The following is a 27736-nucleotide window of genomic DNA, read 5'->3' on the forward strand; positions in this document are numbered from 1 at the left end:
TAGAAAACTTAAGAGCAGAGTGACACTGGCCCCGCAGCCTCAAAAAAGATACTGAGAAATGCCTGCCAATGAGCACTTTTCCCCTGCAACATGCTTCGATGAATGCAAGTGAATTGGGATGGCAAAGAGCCACAGTGTTTTGTTTTCATTTCTGTTTTGTTTTGTTTTGTTTTTCTGGCAGCACTTTGGTAAAGAAAAATAAAGTTATTGGCTGAGAGAGTGTTTTATCTCACAGTTTCTAGCCTGGTCATTTACCATCATTCTCTTCAAACCTATGGTTTTCTGACTGATTAGCTGAGCTGGGCCTTTCACTTCTAGGATGGATGTGTGGGTTACTACTTCACTTGAGAGAGTCAGAATAGAAAAGGACACATATCTTCTTTCTCTGAGACCAACCTGGAAAGCTGCATTTGGGGTAGAAGCAGCACCCAAGCTGCTATATTCCAGGCAAGGTACGCCAAGGGAGCAGACTTCTGGGATGAGATTGTTCAGAGGTGACCTGGCTTCTTAAAGGCCCCACGACTGGCCTCTGCAGGCAGGCACTCCCGTGGTAGCTGGGAGTCAGGCTGAGTCATTTCCATCCCTGAGCTGCCTGCTGCCTGCTGCCTGACTGACTACCCAGAGTGAACAGAAATGGAAATCAGAGCCTTCTTTACTTGAGCCTGATTAGCTTCAGGGGCCCTGTCCCCTCCTTGAAAGGGCAGATGGAGCCTTGTGTCTGGAAAGAGGACATGGGACACTCAGCTTCTTGGGTTTAGCTGCTTCATGATGTCCAGTAAACCCCGGAAAACTGGGGCAGGGAGCCCCACAAAGGGCGGGAAGGGGAGAGTCAGGCTAAGAGCAGATACCCAGAGGTGCTGACTGAAGGAAGCAAGAGCCTGGCCCGGCAGGCTCTCAAGGCATTGTTTTCCAAGAAGACGCTGGTGGGAATTTGGCCATCTGGGTGGGAGAAAGGAAGGAAGGAAGCAGGCGGAGTTGGGACCAGCTCTGAATCTGACTCTGGCCTGGAGTTCGAAGTTGGCACATGACCCAAAGACCTCGCAGTGGGTCAGCTGAGTGAACTGCTGGGCTTTAGGGAGGGACTCTGGAGTATGGAAGTAAGCTAGGAAGGAGGCCCAGAAGGTCTGGCCTGGGGGAAGGGTAGATGGGGATATGTAGGAGTGCCCCCTGCACATTCTTAGGAGCCATTTCAAGAAGATATGTACCTGCAGTTGTTGCTGTTATTCAGAGATGTAAAATTGAGGATCAGATGGTTGTACTTTTTGAGGATCATTTTTAAATTTCTGTGGTGATGATGATGTATGAGAGTGTGGACACAAATAAGAAGGCAATAATGGCCACAAAGGGTGTCCTCTGAATGACCATTCTGGCCCTGAGAAGTGTAAATATGATAAGGGGCCACACCCAGGCAGATATGAGGCCAGCTATTGTGGTTCCTGCTCTGATTTTGTCCATTTTTATCACCAGACTCTTGGCTGTCATAAGCAGAGTCCACCCCATCTATTATTTAGAACAATACCTGAAGGCATACTTTAACTAAGATTTATGGGATTAAGTATACCCAAACTGTGGAATGGGAGCCATATATATTTTACTATGTAGTTAACTTAAACATAATTATGTACAAGCTATAAATTATTTATAGTTCCCATATTAATTTCCAGTTTTATCCTTATAAAGGAATTGGTGAAGCCCTCAGCCAAGCATGGTTTAGACTAGCATTTCCTTAATATATCTTTAGGAATATTGGCCCTTTGAGATAACTTTATGGGGAAAAAGTATCTATAGACAAATTCCTTTGGGAAAAGCTACACACTATCCCATCACTATGTTCATCAGCATTTTCAAGGCTCTGAGAAGTTCTGCAATGAAGAAATCTTTCCAGCTTTGTTTAACCCAATGTCTCTCAAGATTATGTAACCATGGAAACTTTACATATTACATCTATTAACATCTTGCAGAACCAATGTGTTTCATGAAATACTCTTTGGGAAACTCTGGCTTAGAAATTCATATGTCTTCTGATTCAGTCTGAATTTATAGTCTTCTCAGTTCTTTTGAGCCTCTTTTATTACATACCATTTCCCCCCATGCTAGTTTCTAATGGGATATTGCTGCTTTATGTCAGGGTGTGAATTTATTGCCATCAGTAGGAAGATTTTAGTGAACTTATGTGCAGAAGCAAATACTAAGTACCTAGTTTTTCTCAAGATATTGTTAGGGGGGTGTTTATTTCCCTTCAAGTTCCTCTACTAAATGATGATCTGGCAAAACCAGCATTTTTACCATTAACTTTTTTTGACAGCTTGATTGAGGTGTAATTCATAGATTGTACACTTAACCCATTTAGTACTTTAGTTTTAATTCTGATGTGGCCACCGCATGCCTCAGTTCTGTTTCTCCTTTTTACCTTGGGCTGTGCTCTGCTCTTTTGTGTTCTGCTAAACAGGAAAGAATATAAAGATTACAGTTCAAATCTCTCATCAGGAAGAATCCTATCTCATTTGGGATTTAAACTGAAAAACTGGTTCCCTGAGTAGGGTTCCTCAGTACTTCGTCTGCAGTACCATTAAATGTCCCTGCTGATAACAGCAGCTCAAGAGACATTCCTGCATATTCATTTTATATAAATGAAATGTGACCTACTTCACTACATAAAGCATAGGTGATAAGCAGATTTCACCTTTTATGCCAAAGCCTATAGATCAATAGTGGCTGCCTGGAGCATGTGTTAAGGTGGATTCTGAGGCAGAGACCTTGTTTAGTGGGAAAGAATGACATGGTTGGTTTTCTCTGTCTCCCATGGTCTCCAGCAGGGGAAGCATCAGCTCTAGTCCTCTGTTGCCACCTGATAGCCTTGAACCGTTATAGTTATCCTAGGCAAAGAATACAGGAAAGGAAGGTTCTTGGAGATGTCAGCTAACTCAGCAATCTGCTTCACTGAGGGGCTACACTCTTATGATACGGCTCTTTAAGAAATTAATGGAGATCCAGAAGCTTATTCTACTCAAAGAAAGGAAGGAAGGAAGGAAGGAAGGAAGGAAGGAAGGAAGGAAGGAAGGAAGGAAGGAAGGAAAGAAGGAAGGAAGGAAGAAATAGAGAAAAATAATCTTCTCTACTCTGATATTAAGCATGGGTTTTTGAAGTATTGACATGATATAAAGTTAATAATCCTTTGTAAATACATAGGCCAGGTGAGAGGGAGTATCCTTGACTCTACTGAGAAGATCAGAGGGAGAAAGAGGCAGATTCAGGAAGAGATCTCATAAATATCACATAAGTGGTTGGCCAAACTTAAGGTGAAAATATAAGCCCTGACCAAAGGACCAAGAAGAAGAAGGCTAATAGAGGAGACGCTTAAGCCAGCAGCTACTGTCAGGAGAGGCCCTAAGGTGAGATATACAGCCTTAGCACTCTTCGCCCCAGGCCCCACCTGCAACCCCACCCCCAGGCTAACTAGCCCCTGTTTTTTTCTCCACCATTTCTCCAAAGCCCCAATCACCCTGCCTGCTCTAGTGGATACTTTTGAATTTCTCACTTGTGGAACTAGACACAGGCCTTTCCACGTGACCTGATCAGCCCAGATTACTGAGCTGCTGCCACTCCTCATTATATTGGTATTGTACTTCTATTATTGTTAGTTGAGGTTCATGATCATATTTAATAGCTGTACCTGTTGTTATATTGAACTCAGAACATAGCTGAAATAGGGTAGCCCTTAGCAATGTAAAATCAAGGCAAGAACCTGGAAGGACGTCTTGGGCTAGGCTGGCAGCTGATATAGGTAAGGGTCATCTGGGGCTAGTGAGATAGTGAACTCATACCTGTTAGAAACTATACCACATGTGTGTGTTTTCACTCCTTTTATTTATTTTATTTTTTATTATTTATTCTACTACAGTTGTCCCAATTGTTTTCCCTTTTTCCCCCCTCTACCCAGCCTACCACTCTCTCCCGCAGTCAATCCCCTCCATTGTCCATGTCCATGAGTCATTCATACATGTTCTTTGACTAGTCCCTTCTCCTTCCTTTCACCATCCCCCCTCCCTTCTCCCCTTCTACAGCTATCAGTCTGTTCCATGTTTCCATGTCTGTGGCTCTATCTTTCTTGTTACTTTATTATGACTTATAACTGTATATTGACTTATAACTGTATATTGACTCTTATTTTCAAAGTGGTAGCTGGCTGAATTCAGCATTGGAATTTATTTATTTTAAAATATTTTATTTATTTATCTTTAGAGGGGAAGGGAAGGAGAGAGGGAGAGAAATATCAGTGTATGGTTGCCTCTCGTGCATCCCCTGCTGGGAACTGGCCTGCAACCCAGGCATGTGCCCTGACTGAGAATCGAACCACAGTTGTTTCGTTCACAGGCCCTCGCTCAATCCACTGAGCTACACACCAGTCAGGGCTCAAGCGTTGGAATTTAAATAAGAATCTAGGTGAGGCTGTGTGATTGGGTAGCCTAGGGTAGACCATCCAAGAGAGCTAGTGCTTCTCTGGATAGAAAACTTCATGTGAGTCTAGTATATGACATAGCCATCAGAAAAGCTAATGTGCTATTGGGCTGCATTAATAAAAGTATGGAGTTCAGATCCTAGAAGGTGATAGTCTTACTCTGTGCTGGTCAGGGCTATCTGAAGTCCTGCATTCTACGGTGATGTCATTATTCAAGAAAGGGAGTGATTGGAATAATGAGAGGAATCAAAACCATATCATGTGAGAACAGTTGGAAAAACTGAGACTGTTTGGTTTAGTAATAAAACAGTCTCAGGGAAAGCATTTTATGATTTTTCAAATGCCTAAAAAGGACCGGAGTTAAGAAAGTAAACATGGTCAGACTTCATATTACTTGTGTCTTCGCAGGGAGGAACCAGGGCCATTGGATGGGAGTGTGAACATGCTTTTACCTCTGGATTCTATTGCCTCCTGTTCCCTGTCATGGCGGTTCTTAAACTGAGCCAGAGGCCAGGGCACCTAGAAGACATGTTGCTCTTTGTAAAGTGCCACACTTCCTAAAGTAGGAGCTAGGAACAACATTTTAGGAATAAATATAGCTTATTATGTACGTGCAATGTAAACATGTCAAAATAGCTTTCTGTTAATGTGTGTTTGCTAATCTTTTCTGTCTTTCAAAGCCCATCACAAAAGTGCCAGCTTCTTCTTGCATCCTTTTTCTTTCCCTTCGATAAGGAGTGACCTTTCCTCCATTCTACCTGTCTTTTGTCCCCAGTACATTGTCTTTGTATGAAGTTTATGGATGCAGTTGTCTTATTCTTATCTTAAATTCCTTTTTAAGGTAAATGAAAGATGTTTTCAAGACACCTAAACCTCCTCGTGAAGGGGGTTGGAAAAATCATTTTTGCCAATTTTAAAGACATGTAAGCAGCATCCCAGAAAGATAAATAGGCTTGGCCACTACCCAGATGGAGGTTGGCATGGCCGAGACTAGAACCCAGGTATTCTGACTCCCAGGCCCATGATATTTCCTTCGCTTTGGGCCCAGTTAAGTTCTTATGCATGAACTTAAATTTCTCCGCTGGCTTTTAAGGCATCTACACTAGCTGTTTTTCTCTCCCAGCTGGCAATACTTTCTGCCATTCATGCCAGCTCTCTAAAACATCCAGCCAGGCCCTTCCCCTCCTCTCATCTATTGGTATCCTAATGCCTCCTCTCCTCTTAATAATTCTCTCCACTCTCCTTCTCTTCCTGTTCTACTTCTACCCGTTCTTTGGAGGTCCATATAAATTTCCCTTCTCCAGGAAGCCTTCCCTGACTATATCTAGTGAGTTCCCAACCAATCCTAAAAGCCTCTATAACCTCTAGCACATAACTTGATGCATATGATAACCTGATTTGCATTGTCCACTTTGATGTGTTCTGAGTCTCGCCATCCCAATTCCCCTCTTTGACTCCTTGGCAGACAGCTTTCGCACCCAGAGCTTACAGTCTGGCAAAGAAGAGACTTGCTCTTGTGAAACAGCTACAGAAGAAAACAACCATTTCCTTTAAGGATCAGTAAGAGTGGATAGGAAGTTGAGAAGTTATTCTAAGGAGGGAGAGCACCAGTAGAAACCCAAAGGGGGATGAATACATAGAAATTAGTGAGTGGAGTAGAAGGCACATGTGGGCAATTGTGGGAGATTCAGAGGAATACATGGATTGGGGCACTTGTTCATTATTCAGAAACAATGAATTTTGAGCATCTGCTATATGTAAGCCTGTGTACCAGACACAAGGAATAATATGATGAATAAAGAAAACATGACCCCCGCCTTAACAAGCTGGCAATCCAGTGAGAGAGACAGATATGAAACAAATAAAGTACACAAACAAAATTACAGTTACAAAGTACAAGTGATAGAAAAGACGAACAAGGTAGCATTAGAGAAAATAACAAAGCCTCCCACATTAGACTAGTGATGTCAGGTCAGGCTCCTGTGAGTAAATGATGTTGGAGCTCAGACCACAAGATGAAAGGGACCTTGAATGCTCTGACAAGGAGTGACTTGTGTCTTGCTCCTGGGTGGGGTGAGGTCCCCCAGCTGAGCTGGTAGTCTGAATCCCTTACAAATTAGCCTTTCTTCCTTTTGCAAGCTTACAGGACTGAGGGACATAGGAAAACCCTGGAGAGGGTGACCCAGCCTCTCTCCCACTGGTAGCACTGCCAGTGGGATGCCTATGCTGCCAGCTTTATTGTGAGGCTGGAGAAGGTATTGATTGAGTTGTGATGTATAACATTTAGTGAGCTCTGCTGATGAAGAGCTCCTACCTATCCTCTAACGTTGTATGACTTGCACATGTCCTCCTGCAGATGGGAAAAAAATATCTGTAGCTCTTGGAGGGAAAGATGGACGCCAGCCTGGATGTCCTACTCTTTGTGTCAAGCATGGGGTTCACATTCTCTTTACCACAAAACCCAAATGCTACAAGCAGTTCTGTTCAGGGGCCGGCCTGCCTCTGGTAGGAAAGCTGGGGGCCATATTGGCGTGCAGATTGTAGCAGCCGGTGAGAGTGGCTTCCAGGCTTCCACTGGGCCTCCTGCAGATCCTGAAGGTGTTCCCAAGGATTTCAGCTTCCAGCCCCCTCTGCTCTCAGCTGGCCTGCTGATTCCAGCCCTGGCTCAGAGTCACTCATAAGCTCAGAGAAAGGCCAACTGGGAATAATGATGTAGGGAGGTGGTAGCGGGTAGTGGTTTGGGGAAGAGGGGGAAGATTATGTGGAGTTAAGGAGAGAGACCAAATTTGGGGATGATGTTCAAGGTAGCAAACATTGGCAAAGGGAACCAGTCAGGAACCAAGGTTTGGAATCTATTAGCCTCCCTTTCAACTTCCTGATGGGACTTCATGTTTCAGCTCCTTCAGTGAGTCAGAAGTTGAACTGCAGGACTGAGGAAACCTCTGGGAATTCCCATGAGAGGAATTGGTTTGAGTATCCTTGAGGGGGTATGGAGTTCAGGGTGAACTAGTGAGGGGCATGGGCCTCAGGGCAGGCACTGTGCACAGTGGTTGCAGGAAGTTGGCTGAGTGCATTCTAGCTCTACCACTTTTGTTAGGACCTTCAGCTAGGTTCCCAACCACTTTCAGATTATTTATAAAATAAGTGAGATCATGTAAGTGAAAATGGACTGTAAATTACTATATCATTCTGATCTAAGGGTTGATGGTGATTAAGGGGATAGTGATTTCCATTTTTTATATTTCCCAATGGAGCTTTTGTGGGGTGAGGGTAAAGAGACAGTTTATTCTTCTCATCACAAAATGGGAAGAATCTTTGGCCTATTTGACAGGATCTCTAGCCCAACAGGATGAGGCTGGGCTAGAGATCAAAGTGCTCTGTGCTCCCACTGACTCCCAGAGGGGGTCCATTGAGTGGACTGGACTGAAGGAGGCCTTGTCCCTGCCACTCCCTGCCATGGCTGTTGCAGAGTCCTGTTGGAGTGGGGTCTTCCTGGAGTGCCCCACTGCTGATGCTGGGGGGATGTCATTCTGCTGTTTCAGCTCCCGCGGGCCAACTCTTAGGGCTTAAGAAACATTTGAAAAAGTCCACATTCCTACCATTGCTACTGCTCTCCCCACAGAATAGTAGACTAGAGAAGGAGGCAGTTTCCAGTCTGCAGACCTGCAAAGTTTCAAAACATTTCTTTCATGGAAAGTTTCTAATGTATACAATATAGAGGAAAGGTGAAATGAACCCCCTAGTATCCATCATCCAGATTAAACAATCATCAACCCAGGACTAACCTTGTTTCACCTATACTCACCTACAAGATTACTGTGAATAATTACTTCATCTGTAGTCCTCAGTGTACTGTATTGCTGCATATTGTTAATTAGATCTCAGGGTTTGATCAGTTTAGATTCATTGTTTTTGTAAAGAATACTTCTGAGTATGTTCTGTGTACTTCCTATTGCATCACATCAGGAGACAAGACATGGTTGTGATGTTCAGATTGATTAGTGGTGTACTTAGTCTGATATGTTCATCACAAAGGTTCACCTTCGGCTTTTTGCCTAATATTTTTAGCAGCTGTTAATAGTCATTTCCTCAGTCCATTATTTCATCAGGAGTTCCCTTCACATTTAGACAACAAAGAAGCCCTGTCAATTCTCTTGTCTTCATCCCCCACAGGTATCACTGATATCTCTAGCCCTTTCTCCTTTCTAAAAAAAAAATTATTTATTTTTAGAGAGATGGAAAGGGAAGGAGAAAGCAAGGAAGAGAAACATCAATGTCTGGTTGCCTCTCACACCCCCCTACTGGGGACCTGGCCTGCAACCCAGGCATGTGCCCAGACTGGGAATCCAACCTGTGACCCTTTGGTTCGCCCTTTCTCCTTTAGGTCTAATTTTCTATCATTTCCCTTATCTTATACCATCATTTCCTTACTTATTAATCCAAAGTGGCCCTGGGAGATCTTCAGGCTACTGGTACCCATCCTGCTTCGCTGCAGACCTATGTTTCTGAGGGGAGGGTCTTTACTTGGAGTCTGTTGTCACACCGCTCTCCTCTCCCACCCCCACCTACCAGGAAGCTCCTGGTTCTGCTCTGTAATCCCACTAGGGCCACACTCGACCATGCTGGGGAATAGTGGCAGCTCTAGTCTTTTCCTCCTATGGGAGGGAGTGTAGCAAGGGCTGGGCTTATTTTACCTTCCCAGGGATTTCTGAGCAGCCTTTTTCTATGCTGAAGAGGGTCTTTCTCACTTGTTTCCTGAGCTTCCTGCCCCAGTCTGAGCGCTGGCAGGTAGCCAAGCCTAGTTTCCTGTTTAGCTGGTCCGTGGTCTGGGAGAGGTTGGAGGAGGGGTGGGATGGGCAGCTCTAGCACTCTTAGGTCCTTTTCTCCTTCCAGCCAAGTTAAAAAACCTATGAGGACTAGAAAACAGCTACCACCTTCTGGTACTTTAGCATTCCTGTGCTGCCAGGATCTCCTACTAGTTTCTCTCCTCATGTAGGAGAGACTGTGAAGACTATGCACTCATGTGTGTGCATGCATACGCCATGGGTACTGTGACCCAGCTAACCAGGAAGGAACACACAGGTTGAGTGCTGGTTCCTGCAAACCTGAACCCACCTTTGGATCCTGTGTCTGCCCACAGGAGTGCTGCAATTCTACCACCCCAGCCTATTAGCTGTTAGTCCCTTAGTTCTAATGTCCGATGCATTGGAGCATCGGAAGGGACAAGAAGTCTGAGAGGCAGAGGACTGACTAGGAACTGGTGCAACAGCTAAAAAACAGGAGTTTTATAGTGATGGCCCATCACCCAGTACAGGATTTCTGATCAGAGCTCACAGCCCTGGATACCTCACTCACATCCCTCTCAAATGTCTAGTTCTTTGTGTGATGAGGATAGAGAAGGACTCATTCTGTTTTGGAAAGAGACCTGCTATAGATTACTTCTTTGCCCCTCTCCCTTGGATGGCCACAGCAGGAATCGTGTAAAGCCTTGTCCCTTTCCTTCCTATGAAAGGAGAAAACAGAGAAAAGTGCTGCCAAGTAGCAAGGATGCACAGTGCAGCCCCTTGCGTTTCAACAGCTTCCCCCTTGCTCTTATTCTAAAGACTCTAATCCTTTTTTAAAAAATATTTTTTAAATTTATTTTTAGAGAGGGGAGGGGAGGGAGAAAGAGAGGGAGAGAAACATCAGTGTGTAGTTGCCTCTCGTGCACCCCACACTGAGCACCTGGCCCACAGCCCAGGCATGTGCCCTGACTGGGAATCAAACCAGTGACCCTTTGGTTCACAGGTCCGTGCTCAGTCCACTGAGCCACACCAGCCAGGGCTAAAGACTCTAATCCTTAACATGACCTGCAAGGCTTAATATGGTCTAGCTCCTGCTTGCCTCTCCAACTCATCTCATACCACCTTAACCCCCATCACTGCATCCAACCTTACTGGCTTTTCCTCCATTTCTCTGATGTCCCAGGTTTCCTTCTGCCTGGAATAGTCCCGCTGTACCTTCTACCTTTTTTCCAGTTGACTCTTAATCATCTTTCAAATATTAGCTTAGCTCTAATTTCATCACAGAGGGCTTCCCTGAAAATCTAGACTTGGCCGTGGCCTAATTCCTATTGCACTGTTTATATTTATAATCTTACATATGAGTATGTTTGTATGATTTTTCTATTCACATGGGTACTTCTGAAAGCCAAGTTTCATGAAGACAGAGACCATATCTATTTTTACTTCCTGTTATGTCTCTTATGCCATGTAAGGTGCCTTACACATAATAAACATTCACTAGATTTCTGTTGAATGAGTGAATGAATGAACTGAATAAATTCAATCTTTTGTCTCCTTTACTTGGTAACTCCATGTCCTATCTGACTATCATATTCAACCTATACTCTGCAGATGTGTGTCCTGCTGTTTATGAGCACATACTGTGTATCTGCCAGCAGACTCACATTTCATTTAATTTTTTCAACAATATGAAGGAAGGTATACCCTTTTTCTACAGAGAAGGCAAGTGACACCCCAAGTCATACAGTTAGCTAATAACTGGCAAAGCCCAGTTTCAGGCCCAGCTATATGGAGTCTAAGCTTATGCTCTTAAGCATAACACTGCACTGCCCCCTTTTGGCAGTTTGAAGAGTTGTCACTGGGAGCCTTCTGTCACTGGGCCCTGGTTAATTTGAACCCTAAATCAATACTTTTCGGAATGTAAAGCGGCAAGAAGCCATGGTTCAGTTCCAGTTCTCCTGGGAGAGACTGTGGAAGGACATGGAAAGGGAATTCAACAGGGACTTCCCAATGTCCCAAGGTGCATGTGTCTCAGGGGCTGCCTCCCTTTTCCATGGCCCCTTTGTAGCCTTCAGGACTTAATGAAATATCTTGTTTTATTTTTATTTTTTTTAATTTATTTTTAGAGAGATGAGAAAGAGAGGGAGAGAAACATTGATATGTGAGAGAAACATTAATCAGTTGCCTCTCTCATGTCCCCAACTGGGGGCCTTGCCCACAACCCAGACATGAGCCACACCAGCCAGGATAAAATGTCCTGTTTTAAAGACCAGAGGGTCAGCTGTTGAAATGGCTTGATTATCCATGTCATGGAGAATAAGAATGGTCTGATTAAGATCCTAAGAAAAATCATTGAGAGTGGAAGAGTTTGTCTCTTTGTGACTTAGTCACTAAAGATAAAGCTCTGAAAATTGGCTTCAGTGCTTTCCTGGGAAACTCACACTCAATAAGAGGGTAATATCTTTTGCTGCTGATTTAAAAAATCTCAAGTTAATCAGTATACCAGGCTTCTTTTGGTGGTCAGAGAAATTGGGGCTGATGAATACTTTAGACCTGATGGAAACAAATGAGGAGAGAGCAACATAAAACCAAAAAAACAGCTACCATCTTCTTATATGTGTTAGGCATGCTGCAAAGCATTTTACATACATTTCGTTGAATTCTAACACTGGCCCTGCAAAGTAGGTAATGTTACACCCATGGAAAGGCAAGGGACACTTGCCTGCAGGTTAACAAAGGTAACCTGCTAAATGTGAGACAACCATCTGGCTTTAGAACTAATCCAGGTCTTTCTGACTTCAAATTCCAAGTAGCCTCTGCCCCTCCCAATTTTTGAGAAATACACATCGTCACAGCCTCTCTGGAAAGAAAAAAGGGAATGTAATATATGCATGCCTATTGACCCCTTCAGCAATTCCACTTCTAGGAATTTATTAATCTAAACAAATAGACAATCCTGGCTGGTGTGGCTCAGTGGATTTGGTGCAGGCCTGCGAACCAAAGGATCGCAGTTTGATTTCCAGTCAGGGCACATGCCTGGGTGGCAGGCCAGTTCCCAGCTGGGGACACACAGGAAGCAACCATACATTGGTGTTTCTCTCCCTCTCTCCTTCCCTTCCCCTCTAGAGATAAATAAATTAAATCTTTTTAAAAAAGAAATGGACAAGTGTATGCAGACTTTTTATAAGGTGTAATAGTTATAAGTAAATGTAAAATACCATTATAATAGTTGTACATAATTATTATGAGGGGGGAAGCAAACAACATAAATCTCCATCAGTGGGGACTGATGAAATAAATCATAGTACATCCATTCCACAGCATACATATAAGAAGCCTTCTAAAAGGAAGAGGTAAGATCTCATACGGATTGACATGAAAAGATGTTCAAGATATATATTTCTTAATTGTGGTAAAACGCATGTCACATAAAAGTTACCATTTTTGTGTATATTTTGAATATGGATGATCTGATTCATCTATGCCTAAATTTGCATATATGAATACATATTTTAAAAGTCTGAGGAGATATAATAAACTGGTTCTGACTTACAGGAGAACTTTCATGTTCTTTTATGTCTTTGAATTTGTTTACCTTAAAGTATTTGAATTTGTTACGACAAACCAATATCATGTTTTTTCTCTTCATTTTTTTTTCCATTTTAGGAAACAAATGGTCAAAAATCATGTTCCTTCTACTGTATTATGCCTGCCCAGGAGATATAGCTTTTGCCTCATAATTCCCATATTTTTCAATCAGGTATGCACACCAACAAATTGGCGAGATGAATGGGTTATGGAAATACTGCCAGATACTTGTATGCCACTGGTCTGGCCAATCGTATTCCTTCTGGGCCCTGCCAGCTCTGACTGGCCACATAGGACTCAGCTCTGTTAACTTCCTTCTCAAGTTCTGCAAAACCCTGTAGCTTTTGGGGGGGGGGGGCAGAACATTTCTTTGGAAATAGAAAGCCATGTACTTTGATCAGTTATATTCCTGCCTCTTATTTCTTGTTTAGAGATCTCCTGCAGTCTCACCTTCAGCATAAAAGAGAAGCACAGGGACAAAATTATTCTCACATTCCCCAAGGGAAAGCCATGATCACTGATGAGTCAACAGTCTGAGTGATTGTCTTTGGCTCTGGCTTCCCTCCCATAATGTTGCTTTAGTGTTGTGGTTTTCAGTACGGCCTTTTAATGTGGTAAAGTAGGAAAGGGGTCAGGAAACTTGGAACCAAGCCCTGGCTAGGTGATTTCAGAGGAGCTGCTCTGCTTTATACGATGTTAGCTTTTTACTCTGTAAAATTGGAATAAATAATAGATGTTGGATTTTTAGGGCAGTGAAAATACTCTCTGTGGTACCGTAGTGATGGATACATGTTTTACAATTGCCCAAACCCATAGAATGTACTACAAACACAAAGGCTGAACCATAATGTAAACTGTGGACTTTGGGTGATTATAATGTCTCACTAGGTTCACCAGTTGTAACAAATGTACCACACTGGTGGGGAATATTAATAACAGGCAAGGCTGCCTATGCCTATGTGGGTGCAGGGGTATTATGGAAAATCTCTGTACCTTCCCCCCAGTTTTGCTGGGAACCTAAGACTGCTCTGAAAAAAGTTTTAATTAAAAAAAAAGATGCAATTTCTCTCAGGATTGTCAGAGATTAAATGAGATAATAATAAGGAAAAGGCTTTGAAAGCATAGGTTATGATACAAACCAAGATCTGTTTTTTCTGAACTTAACCTTTTATGATTTGTATCATAAACTCTTACATCAAGAAGATGTCTCTAAGTCTGTTTGCTATGATGAAGCAACATAATGGGAAGTTAGGAAAGACACTGAACAGTCTAGAAAGCTCACTTCATTCTTAAAACCAACTTGAGGAAAGGGGAGGGGAAAGGAGAGGCAGGGGAAGCTGAGTGAAGGGTGTACAAGGACTCTCTGCCCTGTCCTTGTAACTCTTCTCTAAATATACAATTATTTCAAAATAAAAAGTTTCTATTTTAACCGCTTTTATATTATTTTTAAATTTTTAAAGATTTTATTTATTTATCTTTAGAGGGGAAGGGAAGGAGAGAGGGAGAAAAATATCAGTGTATGGTTGCCTCTTATGCATCCCTCCCTGGGAACTGTCCTTCAACCCAGACATGTTCCCTGGCTGGGAATGGAACCACAATCCTTTGGTTCGTAGGCCCACACTCAATCCACTGAGCTACACCAGCCAGGACTGTATTGTTTTAATTTACCCCATCAAACATGTATTACTTTTGTAAGTTAAAGAAACCAATGAAGATTTTTAAAATTGTGATAATAGTTAACATCAGAGATAGAAATTGGAAGTCATTTGCATATAGGGCTGAAAGCTGGAGCAGAGAACAAAGGTTTTAGAAAGATAAGCAATTGAAAAAGCAGCCTGATTGGCAAATTAGAGACATGTTATTAAAACTATTGAATGTCAAATTGAGGAGTTTTTAAGCAGTGGGAGCAATTAAAGCATCTAGAGCAAGGGATACTATATCAGAAGAGTGTTTAATTCCCAGAAGAGTAATAAAAGAATGATGCACAGGATGAGTTGAAGGAAGAAGAGGCAGGTTGGGTAGATGAGTGAGCTACCACTGCAGTGGTCCTGATGTCCTGGAATAAGTTGGTAAGGGTATGGAGCAAGATGCTGGCAGAGAGTTTGTTAAAAAAAAATAATTTAATTCAATTATAAAAAGATGAATATCAGGTATTTTGAAGAAAGTGCTACCATAGGTTCATGATTAGTTTACCAGAGGGATAAAAGGGAAAGAGGTGGGTCAAAATGACCCCTGGGCAGGCCAAAAAGAGACAGGAGCCAACTCGAAAGGGGTCCCAGAGGCCAAAGCTGGAACAATTTGAGCAACAAAATAAATAATGATAGATTGGATTATAACCACAAAAGAAAATAAATATACATTAGTCCATACTGATATAATTAAATGATTGAATAAATGAATAAATAAACTGGGAAAAAGGAACACATTATTTTTTAATTATAATTTTTATGTATTAAAAAGTTACTTATTAAAATTTATTCAAAAGTTTTATTTGTAGAAAGAATGAGAAAAATTTTAAATACCTTTAGAATATCATAGTAATGATTGCTGGTGACAGGATCCACTAATTGCTAAAACTCATGAGTAAAACTTTAAAGAGAAACATGATATTTGCATATCCTATAAGAATCTCAACCAAAATAGGTATTAATTACTATAGTTGCTTTAACGTGTGTCCACAAATTCTCTGATACTCCTCCCTCTAGGTAATGGAACTTAATTCCCTTCCCAATGATTGTGGCCTGTGACTTGCTCCTGACTAACGAAATGTGGTCAGAACAAGAGAAAAACAATAACTTTACAGTGAAGAAACCTGGCAAATACCTAAATGAGTATTAACTATATATAACCTAAATGAGTAAAGTTAACAGCATCAATAATTAGTCATATACCACCCCCTGGTATGCTGTGATGCAATAGACATATCACCTGTATGGTATTCTCCCCCTACACCCATAACCTCCATCTAATCATGAGAAAACATCAGGCAAATCCAAATAGGAGGGATATTCTAGAATATGTCTGCCCTTCAAAAGTCAAGGTCATGAAAGTCAAGAAAAGACTAAGAAACTAAGGCAACTATGGAGACATGTTGATGAAATGCAGTATAGATCCTAGAAAAGAAAAAGGGATATTAATAGAAAAACTGGAGAAATTTGCATACGCCATGTAGTTTAGACAATGGTGTAGATTTGAGCAATGTAAAATGTGAAGATTAGGGGAAGCTGAGTGAAGGGTGTACAAGGACTCTCCACACTGTCCTTGTAACTCTTCTATAAATATAAAATTATCTCAAAATAAAAAAGGTTTTAAAATGGCCCTCAATTTTTTAAGTTAACTGGGGAAATGGTTGTGCCATTAACAAGATAGAGGTAGTTAAAAGGAAGAAGTAGGTCGGAGAGGGGTATGATATCAATGGAAGTAGTAGGCAGTTGGAAATGTGGGTCTGGAGCTGAACAGAGAGGTCAGAGCTAGAGACATAGATCTGGGAGTACAACCCAAAAAGATATTACTCGACATAATTTTATACTATCATTAAATTATATTTCCACACATAAGAAGAGAGCATGTGAAAGAAGCCAGTGACTGAGGAAAGGATCTATATCTAGAGCATGACTGGAGGAACAGTAGGGAGGATGGTCAAAACAGAAAGAGGGTGTTTCCAAAAAAGCCAAGGAACGTCTGTGCCGCCTGCTGGAGCCTGCCCTTCTGTGTGGGTCTCCGGCAGCCCTGGCTTAGCCAGCACCATGTGGGAATCTTGTGATGACCGGTGCTGTGCTCAATCCATGCACTGAGTTCTCAGCCAGAGAACTGGCTGAGAACTGACAGGCACATGGACAAGTACCAGGGCTTCATGTGCATCATCACCAATGTGGTCCTGCAATGAGACAAAATAGACACAAACTACACTCAAGTAGCCAATATGCTGAGTGTGGTTTACGGATCCTGGCTTTCCCTTGCAACCAGCTCAAGAGCCAGGCACTAATGCCGAGATCAAAGAGTTCACCGCTGGCTATAATGTCAAATTCAATATGTATAGCAAGATCTGTGTGAATGGGGATGACACCCACCCACTGTGGAAGTGGACAAAAGTTCAGTCTAAGGGAAGAGGCATCCTGGGAAATGCCATCAAATGGAACTTCACCAAGTTCCTCATTGACAAGAACAGCTGGCATGGTGAAGCAGTATAGTCCCAAGGAAGAGCCCCTGATCATAGAGAAGTACCTGCCTTGTTACTTATAGCTCCACAAGTGTGTATCCCCCATCCAAACCCACTGCCCACACCCCTCAGAGCCTTCCACCCAGGACCCATGACAGCCTGTTGGAAAACCAGCCCACTGGTGGGACAGACCTGAGAACCCCACATGCCACCCTGTGGGAGAAAGGCCCTGGGCCTAGCCTGGCTTGCAGCTGGCATTCCCACCCCTGGCTACCATGTGATAATAAAGTATACAAATTGGCCCCCCAAAAAAGCCAAGGGAAAATAGAATTTCTAGAAAGATCTGGTCGGTACTGTCTAATGATACTGAAAGGTGATGGAAAATCACCTGAGAAAAGACCACTGCATTTTAAGTAGGAGCTCAGTGCTGACCTCAAAGAGAATAGTATTAGTAGAGTAGGTATGGAGAGATTGGGTGGAAAAACATAGAAATCAAGTGGCCAGGACTCAGGGGAAACAGGCTTGCTCAAGCCAAGCAAATGGACTTGTGTGGGTGCCAAGGGGAAGGAGCACCTGGAGGTGTGACGTTCCTGGGCAGAGAGGCAGAAAGTGCTGGTGAGAGCAGGTGGGTAAAAGGGCTGGGGCTCAAAGCTAAAAGAGCAGAGAGAACCTCGACCAAAAGAAAGGCACTGCCATTTTCTGCCGCAGGACTCAGGCTGAAAGCTAGAAGCCCTGGGCCAAGGATTGCTTTTTCCCCCCACCTGAGCTAAGAAGTCATTCTGTTTCCCATGTCCTAGTTTACCCTACTGTGGCCTAGGAAGTTATGCCATACAGGAAAGGAAGTAAGATGAAGTAATAAACTTAATTCATCCTGTCTCCAACTTTTATCTGAGATGGAGAATAATTTGTGTATTAAAGTTAGGCATTAAACAGCATGAAAGCATGATTTCTATGGGTATATGTGTGTATAATAAAAGCTACCCTTTACTGACTACTTACTATGTGTCAGGGACGGTGGTAAGAACTTTATATGTGTACATTATCCCATTTAATCCTCCCAACAACACTGTGAGATGAGTATGTTATTTTCCCCAGTTAAAGATGAAAAACAGATCCGTACAGATTAGAAATTTGATCAAGACTACACAGATAAGTAAATGACAGAGTTAGGACTTACTCTACAATGCACTTAACCACTGCTCTATACTGCCTCTTACTGATGCCCATGTGCTGTGTGTGCACAGACACATAAGGAGCCAGGCTGCATGCCAAGAGGTTAACATAGAATATAAGTCTGGGTGTTGTGACTAAGGGTGTTTTTTAAAATATTCTTTTGTCCTGATCTCATACAGTGACTACATATTCCTCTTGAATTCAGAAAAAAATCAGTATTTTATATAAGTTTTAAGTTTGAGTGCTCTTTGCCAAAATTTTGGAATATCCATGACATGAATGAAGCAGGTACATTCTGTCCAGCTGCAGGCAAAAGAGACTATACCTTCTCTGTAGCAGTACAACCTCTGCAGTGACAGGACAGAGGATCTGGCATGTGTGTCCACATGTGTGTACGAACACGTGAGTGCAACGGCTGCAGAGGGGAGGGGAGGAGTTATCCAAGAATGTGCCAGATGGAGAACTCTCTCCCTCACCTACAGCCACCTTGTCCTTGAGCCAGGCCCATTTAGTCCTGAGCATCCAGAGGTACTTGAGACATTTTTCACACATACCAAGATCCTCAACTTTACACCTTGTTGTAAATCTGGCCAGGGAGCCAGGCTGCTGGCATGAAGCCCAGGCTACAGCCATAGCGAGTGATTGGAGTTATTCTGGAGCTACTTCAGGCCATGCAGGACACGGTCCAAACAAGCAGTTGGTATTAAGGATGGGCAGAGAGGGGCCAACAGCATTTAAGTACGGCATTAACAGACAGGCAGGGCTCTTGTCCTAAGCTGCCCAGGTCTTTGGGTGGAGGCGGTTCAGGACCCTGGATAGCTCCAGAGGGGGGCCCTGTCCTTGCCAGTTCTGAAAAGCCTAGGTGACTGAGTCCTTACTGCCCTTGCATATTTAATTTTAAACAGCCTTCCCCCACATGTCTCTAGCTGTGAGAGGGGCTGCCCTCTTCTCCTTTGAAGATAGGTCCGATGGATCCAAGGACTTCCCCTTATCCCCTGCCCCACCTCCCCCCACAAACATCTAGCTTGATTGAGCTCTCTGCTGTGGTCACCATCACTCTGAAGATGAAATAAGCTTTCAAGACAACCATGTAAACTTCTGAGGTGTCCTTAGCCAGGGCCTGATACCCTGATACCTCAAAGCTGTAGGAATCTGGGGGGAGCATAAGAGTAGTGGAACAAAGGAATGTGAAATGGGCCTTTGTCTCCAATACCTCTGCACTTCCCTCTTCAATCTGAGAATGAGGAGTAAGGGGCAGAGGAAATACTGAGCAAGTTTCAACCTGAACCTGCAGCCTTATATCACTATACCTTTAGCCTGGCATTGGGAATACACTTGATTTAAAGACATCACTTTTAGGGGAAGGGCATTGACATAAGGTGAAAGGTCACAGATATAGCAAGTAGAAACCACAGAAATGAAACTAGCAAGTCTGGAGCTTCACAGCCTGCCACCCCTACCCTAGGCAGAGGAGAGTTAAATTACCACTGTAGAGGGGTTTTCTTCCTAGTTTCCCCAAATCATCCAGAGGTGGACTGTGTGTGAGGAGTCTAAAAGAACAGAATCATAATCATCTACTAGGGATTTGATTTTCTAGTTGAAATTTCTTCCTCTACCTCCAGGCCTCTTCCATGGCTAAATGAATCGGAACAAGCAAATGAAATTACTATGCTCTCACTTTGACTGTCTAGGCTAGTGAGTGAGGAAGAAGGTAAGTCTGCCTAAATTGAATATGAGTAAAACCACTCAGGATCCCATCTCTACCAAGCAGCCCTGCTCTGGGCCTTGTGCAAGTCTCTCCTCCATTGCTTCCTTCACCTCTTTTAGGCTCCTGGATCCCTTATTAAAGGCAGTCTCTGGGCCTGAAGGCCATTTAACATGTCTTATATAAGAGAACTCCCTGCCCTGGCTGGTGTGGCTTAGTGAATTGAGTGCCAGCTTGCAAACCAAAGGGCTGCCAGTTCAATTCCCAGTCATGGCACATGCCTTCATTGCAGGCTAGGTTCCCAGTGTGGGGCACATGAGAGGCAACCACACATTAATGTTTCTCTCCCTCTCTTTCTCCCCCTCTTCCCCTCTAAAAATAAACTTTAAAAAATCTTTTTTAAAAAAGAACTTCCTGGTCAAAGAAATAGATGGTAAGACCATACTGAAGCCACCAGAGAACGGCTGCAGGCTCCCTCTCTTAGCCAGCCAGTCAGTGGGATAGGGAAGGGCAGGGAGGAGAAAAGAATATTGGGTGTTTCCTAAACCATGAATGGACCTATCAGAGTTTGGGCTGGAAGGACTAGGGCTGCTGCCACCCCTTGCACTCCTGGAGATGGGAGCATTAACAATGTAGCAACTAATTTATTGATGGGAAGATGCTCAGAGGATTTGGATCCAAACTGTCTCTCTGCCTGGCCCCTCTCTTGCCTTTAGAAATAGTGTAATCCAGCTTCCAGGAGAGGCCCTTACTGTGAGATTAAGCACAGGCTTTTGACACACAAGGAAGCTGGGAGAAGAAAGGACAGATGAGGACTCTGCCAGACTCCAAGAGAGTTGTTTATGTTTGTTGTTGTTAGAGTAGAACAGGTCTAACCTCATCCAAAGCTTGCTTTTGGCCTGTTCTCTTAGGAGCAAAGGTGCCCACCCCTCATGTTTGCCTTCCTTACAGTGAATGACCTGCAGTCATTGTTTTATTTAGGAGCAGTGATTATGTGACCACAAAGCTTACTAAATTGAATACAATTCTGAGCATTCAGAAGAAAAAAACAGCTCAGGACTCAGGGGAGGGAGCAGCTGGCTGGAAAGAAGGGCCCATGAATTCTAATCCCAGGACTGCCATCTGGCACTGACCTGGGACAACTCATTTACTTTCTGCCCTGGAGGCTCTTTCTAGAATCTCAGGGTCTGAATAAAAACAGACCTGTGAGTGAATCGACCTGTCTAGACTGTCAAAGTCAGTGCAGTTCACAGGCAAAACTGGAATCCACAGACCCTATTATCCAGCCGGAGGTTTTGTTTACTGTTCAGGGAGGTTTCTTGTATTTTCCTATGCTGTCTCCTTGCCCTTAAGTCTGGGCAAGGGCTCCCCAAGAGCTCCCCTGCCTTGGGCACTGCACTGCCTAGTAAACACCGTTGCAAGCCCCACATTATCAAAAAACTCTTTGAACAGACAGGATCAGAGCAGCCCCACCCCTATATCCCTCCAAGGGGTTTTCTGAAGGTTTAGAGAGTTGAGCCTTACTCAAGTAAAGGCCCAAGTTGGAGTCTATATCTGATCTGAAAGCAAAATTGGAGCCTGGCCCTTGAGTCTCAGAGAAAGCTCTGTCTGCTTAGCTGGTGATCAGTCCCATGAAAAGCTGACCTAGGGTTGAGCTGCTGCTTTGACCATGGATCTTAAGTGGGATTTTAACTAGGCCAAGTTTTAATGAAGCAAGTGAGGAAAGGTTCTGGGGACTCCTACTTTGGTTGTTTTCCAAAACAACTTCCCAGAAGGTAATCTTTTAGCCCTCTACCAGGGGCTTACATAGATGAAGTGGTACTACAAGAAGTACACAATGCAACATGTCTGCTACACCATTAGATAAGCCCTGGCACAGCCTGGCAGGCCACTAGCTCTTTGCCACCCCTCTGTTTCTGAAATATCTTTGCTGTGGCCTCAAACTAAGTAAAGGAAATCTATTATCAGACTGTGGCCCTTTGTTCTCTTTGCTAGGCACTGGGAAGACACATTGGAGAAAGGGATGATCTCTGCCTTTATGAACATTTATTAAACAGATAAATTACACAAATAATCATCTAAGTAAAATTTGATAAGTGCATGAAAGAAATGTATGGAAAGGAGGGACTGGGAGAGTATATTACAGAGGGGCCTAACCCAGCCTGGTATTGATGAGAAGCTTAAGGGATGATGTGTCAGCCAAGGCCTGAGGGACAAGTAAGATCTAGCCATGAGGTGGGAAGGATTTTGGTGCCCCACCAGAAGCAAAGAAGACTGGCAATACAAAGTTTAGTGAGGTGGGGCAAGAGTATAGGAGACAAGGTTGGGGAAATGGAAAGGAAGGTGAGTAATTGCTTCTTTACCACCATTCTTAGCTCAGTTTGAATGACTCCTTTGCAAAAAAGGGGTAGTTAAGACCCACCCAAAGTGCCACGGCTTGCCCCTGGGGAAAGCTGGTACTTGTTCCATCTCCACAGCACAGGGGACTCTCACAGGAATGCTCATGAGAGACACTTCTGCCCTCAGCCTGGGATTCGCACAAATGGAGTCGGTCCTCACCTGGTAGCACAGCTCAGGGGAGGAAGGAGGGAGGAGGCAAGAAGACTGGGTACTTATTTTTCCTACAAATCCTCTCTGTATGTTTTTCCATTGCTTTGAACTGTTTATTAATACATGACAGAAGCCATTTCCCTATTTAGATGGTTCCACTGGGAATTCCACACCATCACCCCCCTCCTGAGGTAGATAAAAAACATCAGCTTTCAAGATTTTATACTTGGATTTCAGAAACTAAATTACATTACTACGTCCGGTGAGACGGCGCCATTGCCGTTCCTATCTGCGTGCTCCAGGCACTGTGAGGCCGATAACATCAGCATGTGGAAGCAGCTCAATCCAGACAATTTGCAGCTGGCTGGAGCCTGATGGTGGCAGGCAGGGGGGCCAATGGTAGCAAAATTCTCTCAGAATCCAGAACAGCCCAGGGTTGACTGTAGCCTGGGATCCAGGATTTTCAGTTTCTTTCCATAGACCTTTAGTTCTCTCCTGTCTGCAGAGAGACAACTCATCTTAGTCCTACCTAGATGTAACAAGGAGTTGAAAATTACTCGCCTGAACATTGGAATAAGGTAAAATCACTGAGGATCTGATCCTCAGGTTTTCATTGAAGTGAAAGATAGAAGGGAGTGGAGTGTGGGTGAGGGCAGTGGAAGTCATCACATGAACAAGGCAGGACGCATATGAAATTAGGTGTCTATATAAAAGCAAAAATATGCCTGGAAATGGTTATTCTGTGCTTCTCTGAAGCCCAGATGTGAGGCCTTATAACTAACCTTCTAACTACTACAAGGTTGTGGAGTGAAGAGAAAGCATTGTTCCCCTGCCAGGAAACAGGAATTTTTGAGGTTTCCTCTCTAATTGTAACCAAGATCTAGCACAACAGAATAGCATCCTTGTAAAATCCACGGGGAAAAAATCAGCTAATTTCAAACGCATTAAATAGCATAAAACATTCAACTCTGGTAGCATTTTTAGACCAGTTTTTGAAAATAGTCAACAGTCTGTCCATCCCCAAAATATGATTTTTTTTTCTCAAAAAGCAATAGGCCCCAAGGTCAAGATTTTGGGAGAAGTCAGTCTAACCTCATTGAGGTTTCCAGTCCTCTGCCCTAATGCAAGCCTGGCTTTCCTAGACCTCAGTGCCCTTTCCACTCACCCACAGGTTCTAGTGTTTGGATACAAGAGACAGAAGAACTAGGATCCGCCCTAACTCTAACTACATAGTTCTTAATTTTCCTCACAGTGGAAGCATACAATTACTGACTCTATTACTATACCTGAGGGGTGGATTAATAATGAAGTCAAGTGATTCTTCATTTTTACTTTGTTTTTATAGAAAAACACTACTGATGTTTTTTTTTAAGTGAGAAGTCATAACCATCACATAATCATAATATCACTCATAGTGTAAGTTCCAAGGTTGAGCCTCCGCTGGATGTTCATAGGTGGTGAAAGTGATTCAGCATTCTAGAAAAATCTCAACACAGTCTTCTCTACTCTGTCTTGGATTTTCAGGGTGTTCCTGTTAGGTCTGTGGAGGCCTCCTGCCCCAAGAACTAGAAAACCATGGTCTTTGCTGCTTTTTACCACCTCCTAAGGCTAAGTCAGGGGTATGTGGTACAGCCCCAATTTGGAGTACCCACTCACCTCTCTACTTGCAGTTATTTCAAAGTTGGTCAGGCCTTGGTTGCCCTCCCTTGCCTTCAGCACACCCTTGCACACACTTCATTTTTTAAATTACTCTTACTCTATTTTATTTTTAATATGTTTTATTGATTATGCTATTATCATTATCCCAATTTTTTCCCTTTGCCCCCCCTCGACCTGGTACCACCCTTCCCTCCAATAATTTCCTCCTTAGTTCATGTCCATGTGTCATGCTTATAAGTTCTTTGGCTTCTCCATTTCCTATACTATTCTTGACATCCCCCTGTTTATTTTTGTACCTACTAATCATGCTTCTTAATCCCTGCACTTTTCCCCCCATTCTCCTCTTTCCCCCTTGCCACTGAAAACCCTCCAAATGATCTCCACATCTATGATTCTGTTCTTGTTCTGGTTGTTTGCTTAGTTTGTTGTTTTAGATTCAGTTGTTGATAGTTGTGAATTTGTTTCCATTTTAACGTTCATAGTTTGGATCTTCTTTTTCTTAAATAAGTCCCTTTAACATTTCATGTAATAATGGCTTGGTGATGATGAACTCTTTTAGCTTCACCTTGTCTGAGAAGCACTTTATCCGCCCTTTTATTCTAAATGATAGCTTTGCTGGATAGAGTAATCTAGGTTGTAGATCCTTGCTTTTCATCACTTTGAATACTTCTTGCTAGTCCCTTTTGCCTGCAAAGTTCCTTTTGAGAAATCAGCTGACAGCCTTATGGGAACTTCTTTGCAGGTAACTGTCTCCTTTTCTCTTGCTATTTTTAAGATCCTCTCATTATCTTTAATCTTGGCATTTTAATTATGATGTGTCTTGGTGTGGTCCTCGTTGGGTCCAACTTGTTTGGGACTCTGTGCTTTCTGAATTTGTACATCTATTTTCCTCACCAAATTATGGAAGTTTTCTTTCATTATTTTTTCAAATAAGTTTTCAATTTCTTGCTCTTCTCCTTTCTGGCATCCCTATGATTTGGATGTTGGTATGTTTGGAGATGTCCCAGAGGCTTTTTATACTATCATGGGTTTTTTTTTTAATCTTGTTTCTTCTTGATGTTTTGGTTGAATGCTTATTTCTTCCTTATGCTCCAAATCATTGATTTGAATCCCAGCTTCCTCCCCTTCACTGTTGGTTTCCTGTATACTTTTCTTCATTTCACTTAGTGTAACCTTAATTCCTTCCTTTATGTTGTTGTCATACTCAGAGTTCTTTGAGCATCCTGATCACCAGTGTCTTGAACTCTGCATCTGCTAGGTTGGTCATCTCCATTTCATTTAGGATTTTTTTTTCTGGCCTTTTGTTCTTTTCTTTCATTTACACCATAGTTTTTTGTCTCCTCAATTTGGCAGCCTCCCTATGTTTGTTTCTGTGTATCAGGTAGAGCCGCTTTGACTTCTTGTCTTAGTACTGTGGTCTACAGTAGAAAAGGCACCTGTAAATTGTGCAGGGTAGAGCCTTAGGTGATCACCAGGGTGAGGCAAACTGCTTTACTGCTTTGTGGTTCTGTGTGGGGGGTGGGTTTGGAGAGGGGACAGTGATGCTTCCTGACTTCTAGAGGTTTTCCTGGCACTTGCCCCATGTCCAGTCACTCCACCCACTCCCTGTATGCAACTGGCACCCTTCCAGTTGTTGCCCTGGTGCTAAATCCCAGAGTGGGTGGGTTTGCGTATGTTCTAAGATTGTTCTGAGACTCCTTCAAGTGGAGTCTCCTGAAAATCTGGCCAAATCTTCCATCACCCCAAACTCCACTGCTTTTTATAGCCAGAAGTTATGGGGATTTATCTTCCCAATGCTGGAATGCTGGGCTGTGCAGTCTGGACTTGGGCTGGGATCACTGGCTCCCAAGGTAACCCTCCTGATTTTTATTCACCACACATAGTTGTGGGACTGTCCATTCTGCTGCCACCATCTTTCCACACCACAGTTCATCTCTGTGCATACCTCTCTGTTTGGCTCCACGTCTCCACCCCTCCTACCCATCTGGATGAATGTGGCTTCTTTAAATCTTTGATTGTCATGCTTCCATATAGTTTGATTTTCTGACAGGTTTTGTTATTTATTTTGAGGTTTAGTTGTAATTCTCTCTGTAGTTGCACAAAGAGGCACAGCATGTCTACCGACACTTCTATCTTGACCGGAAGTCCACCCACACTTCTTGAGAAATATCAGAACTGCCATGATCTCTGGACAATGCCTGGAATTCCCTAATGGATGGCTTCTCTCTGTGGAGAATCTCAAGCCTCCCAAGAGTTAGATTCGTAATTGCTGAGAACAAAATAAAATTGTTGTGGAAATATCAGGAAACCAGAAAACAAACAGTATGTCTTGAGTTCTCTTAGTTCATGTTAAAAAAAAAACTCGTCCTTCTCTGCTAGCTCTTTCCCCTACCCTCAGCCATCTAGTCTCTCCCATCATACAAATACTACTCCAGGACTGTAGTTCTGGTTCCCTCTTCTCTTACATTATTCTTCTCAAAAACTTGTCCTTCCAAGACAACCATGACACCAGCCTCTCATTGGTCCCCTGTCTCTTTGACCACAGCTGTTAATCTTCTTCTGCTACCCCTTCACTGTTGGTGTTCCCCGTGTTCTTTCATAACTATAGACATACACATACCCCTGCACAAAACAATATCATTAGAACTTGCTCTTATTTCTGTTTTTCTGTCTTGTTTGGTGGCACCACAATTCACCCAGTCACCTGAGCCAGGATAAAACCTGGGAGTCATCTTTGCCTAGGTCTTTTCCCTCAAACCCAAATCCAATCAGCCACTGAGCCCTGGTGGTTTAACCTCAGTGTGTTTTTCTTCTCCATCCCCCTTCTTTATCCCCACTGACTCTTCCTTTTTTCAGGCTTTTATCACCTCTCGCAGTGCCTCTTATCTGGTCTCCCTGACTACAGTTTAATTGTTCCTTCCCATTTTTCTCTCTACATTACTCTCAGAGTGATGTGTCTGTATAAATCTGACAATGAGCTGAAAATCCTTCAATAGCTTCCCATTATTTCCAGTTAAAGTCCAAAGCCCTGAACATGACTTATAAAGCCCTCCACAATATTAAGCCTTCCTCCCATTCTAGTCTCATCACCTGCCACTTTACCTCCTATAATGTAACATTCCAAGGAAATTGAGCCATTTCTTTTGCCTGCTATATATATACTCATATATGTCTTCCTCCCTGCTTCTTTTTCCCCCCTTATTTCTTTCTTCTTCATCTGGTTCACTTCTACTTTCTACTCATCCTTCATGCCTCAGTTTTCTTTGAAGAAGTCTCCCTAATTTCCCAAGGTAGGATAGGTATTTTTGTCCTATGTACCTACAACACTCTATACAAACCTCTGTTCTAGCACTCGGCATACAATTAAAATTATCTGCTTATTCTTTTGCCCTACTCACTGGTCTGTGAGCTCTTCATGGGCAGATATCATATTATCTTTGTATCCACACCACCCATTATAGTGCCTAAAATATAAGTGCCCCTATAATGTGGGACCAGAGCTGAATTTTGGTGGCTGAGGCTTTCCATCTTCTTTTCTTGTACTCACCTCTGCTTTTCTCTCCTGGGCTCAGCATTCATAGTTCCCAATGTTTTTTCTTGCTTGCAGCTTCCTGCCAGTCTCTCTCTCTCTCTTTTTGCTTCTTGAGTTATTGACTATT

At 43.0% G+C, this 27736-nt stretch overlaps 1 protein-coding gene and 1 pseudogene across 8 annotated transcripts in view; both read left to right on the forward strand.

The window, feature by feature from the left end:
* The window catches only part of FAM219A (family with sequence similarity 219 member A), a 57251-nt gene that overhangs the window by 6298 nt on the left and 23217 nt on the right, over positions 1 to 27736 (forward strand). For 4 of the 8 annotated variants that reach the window (XM_037151620.2, XM_037151621.2, XM_037151625.2 and 1 more), the window contains exon 2: positions 12910 to 13003. The exons of the other annotated variants lie outside the window; for them this stretch is intronic. In XM_037151620.2, the coding sequence (XP_037007515.1) occupies positions 12917 to 13003 (87 nt within the window). In that variant the 5' untranslated portion in view covers positions 12910 to 12916. The remainder of the gene's footprint in view (positions 1 to 12909; positions 13004 to 27736) is intronic. 8 annotated transcript variants of the gene reach the window in all.
* Positions 16563 to 17399, forward strand: LOC119053838 (phospholipid hydroperoxide glutathione peroxidase-like; annotated as a pseudogene).

Source organism: Artibeus jamaicensis, unplaced genomic scaffold (assembly GCF_021234435.1).
Source record: "Artibeus jamaicensis isolate MK-2021 breed Jamaican fruit bat unplaced genomic scaffold, CSHL_Jam_final scaffold_1964, whole genome shotgun sequence".
Taxonomy (NCBI): Eukaryota; Metazoa; Chordata; class Mammalia; order Chiroptera; family Phyllostomidae; genus Artibeus; species Artibeus jamaicensis.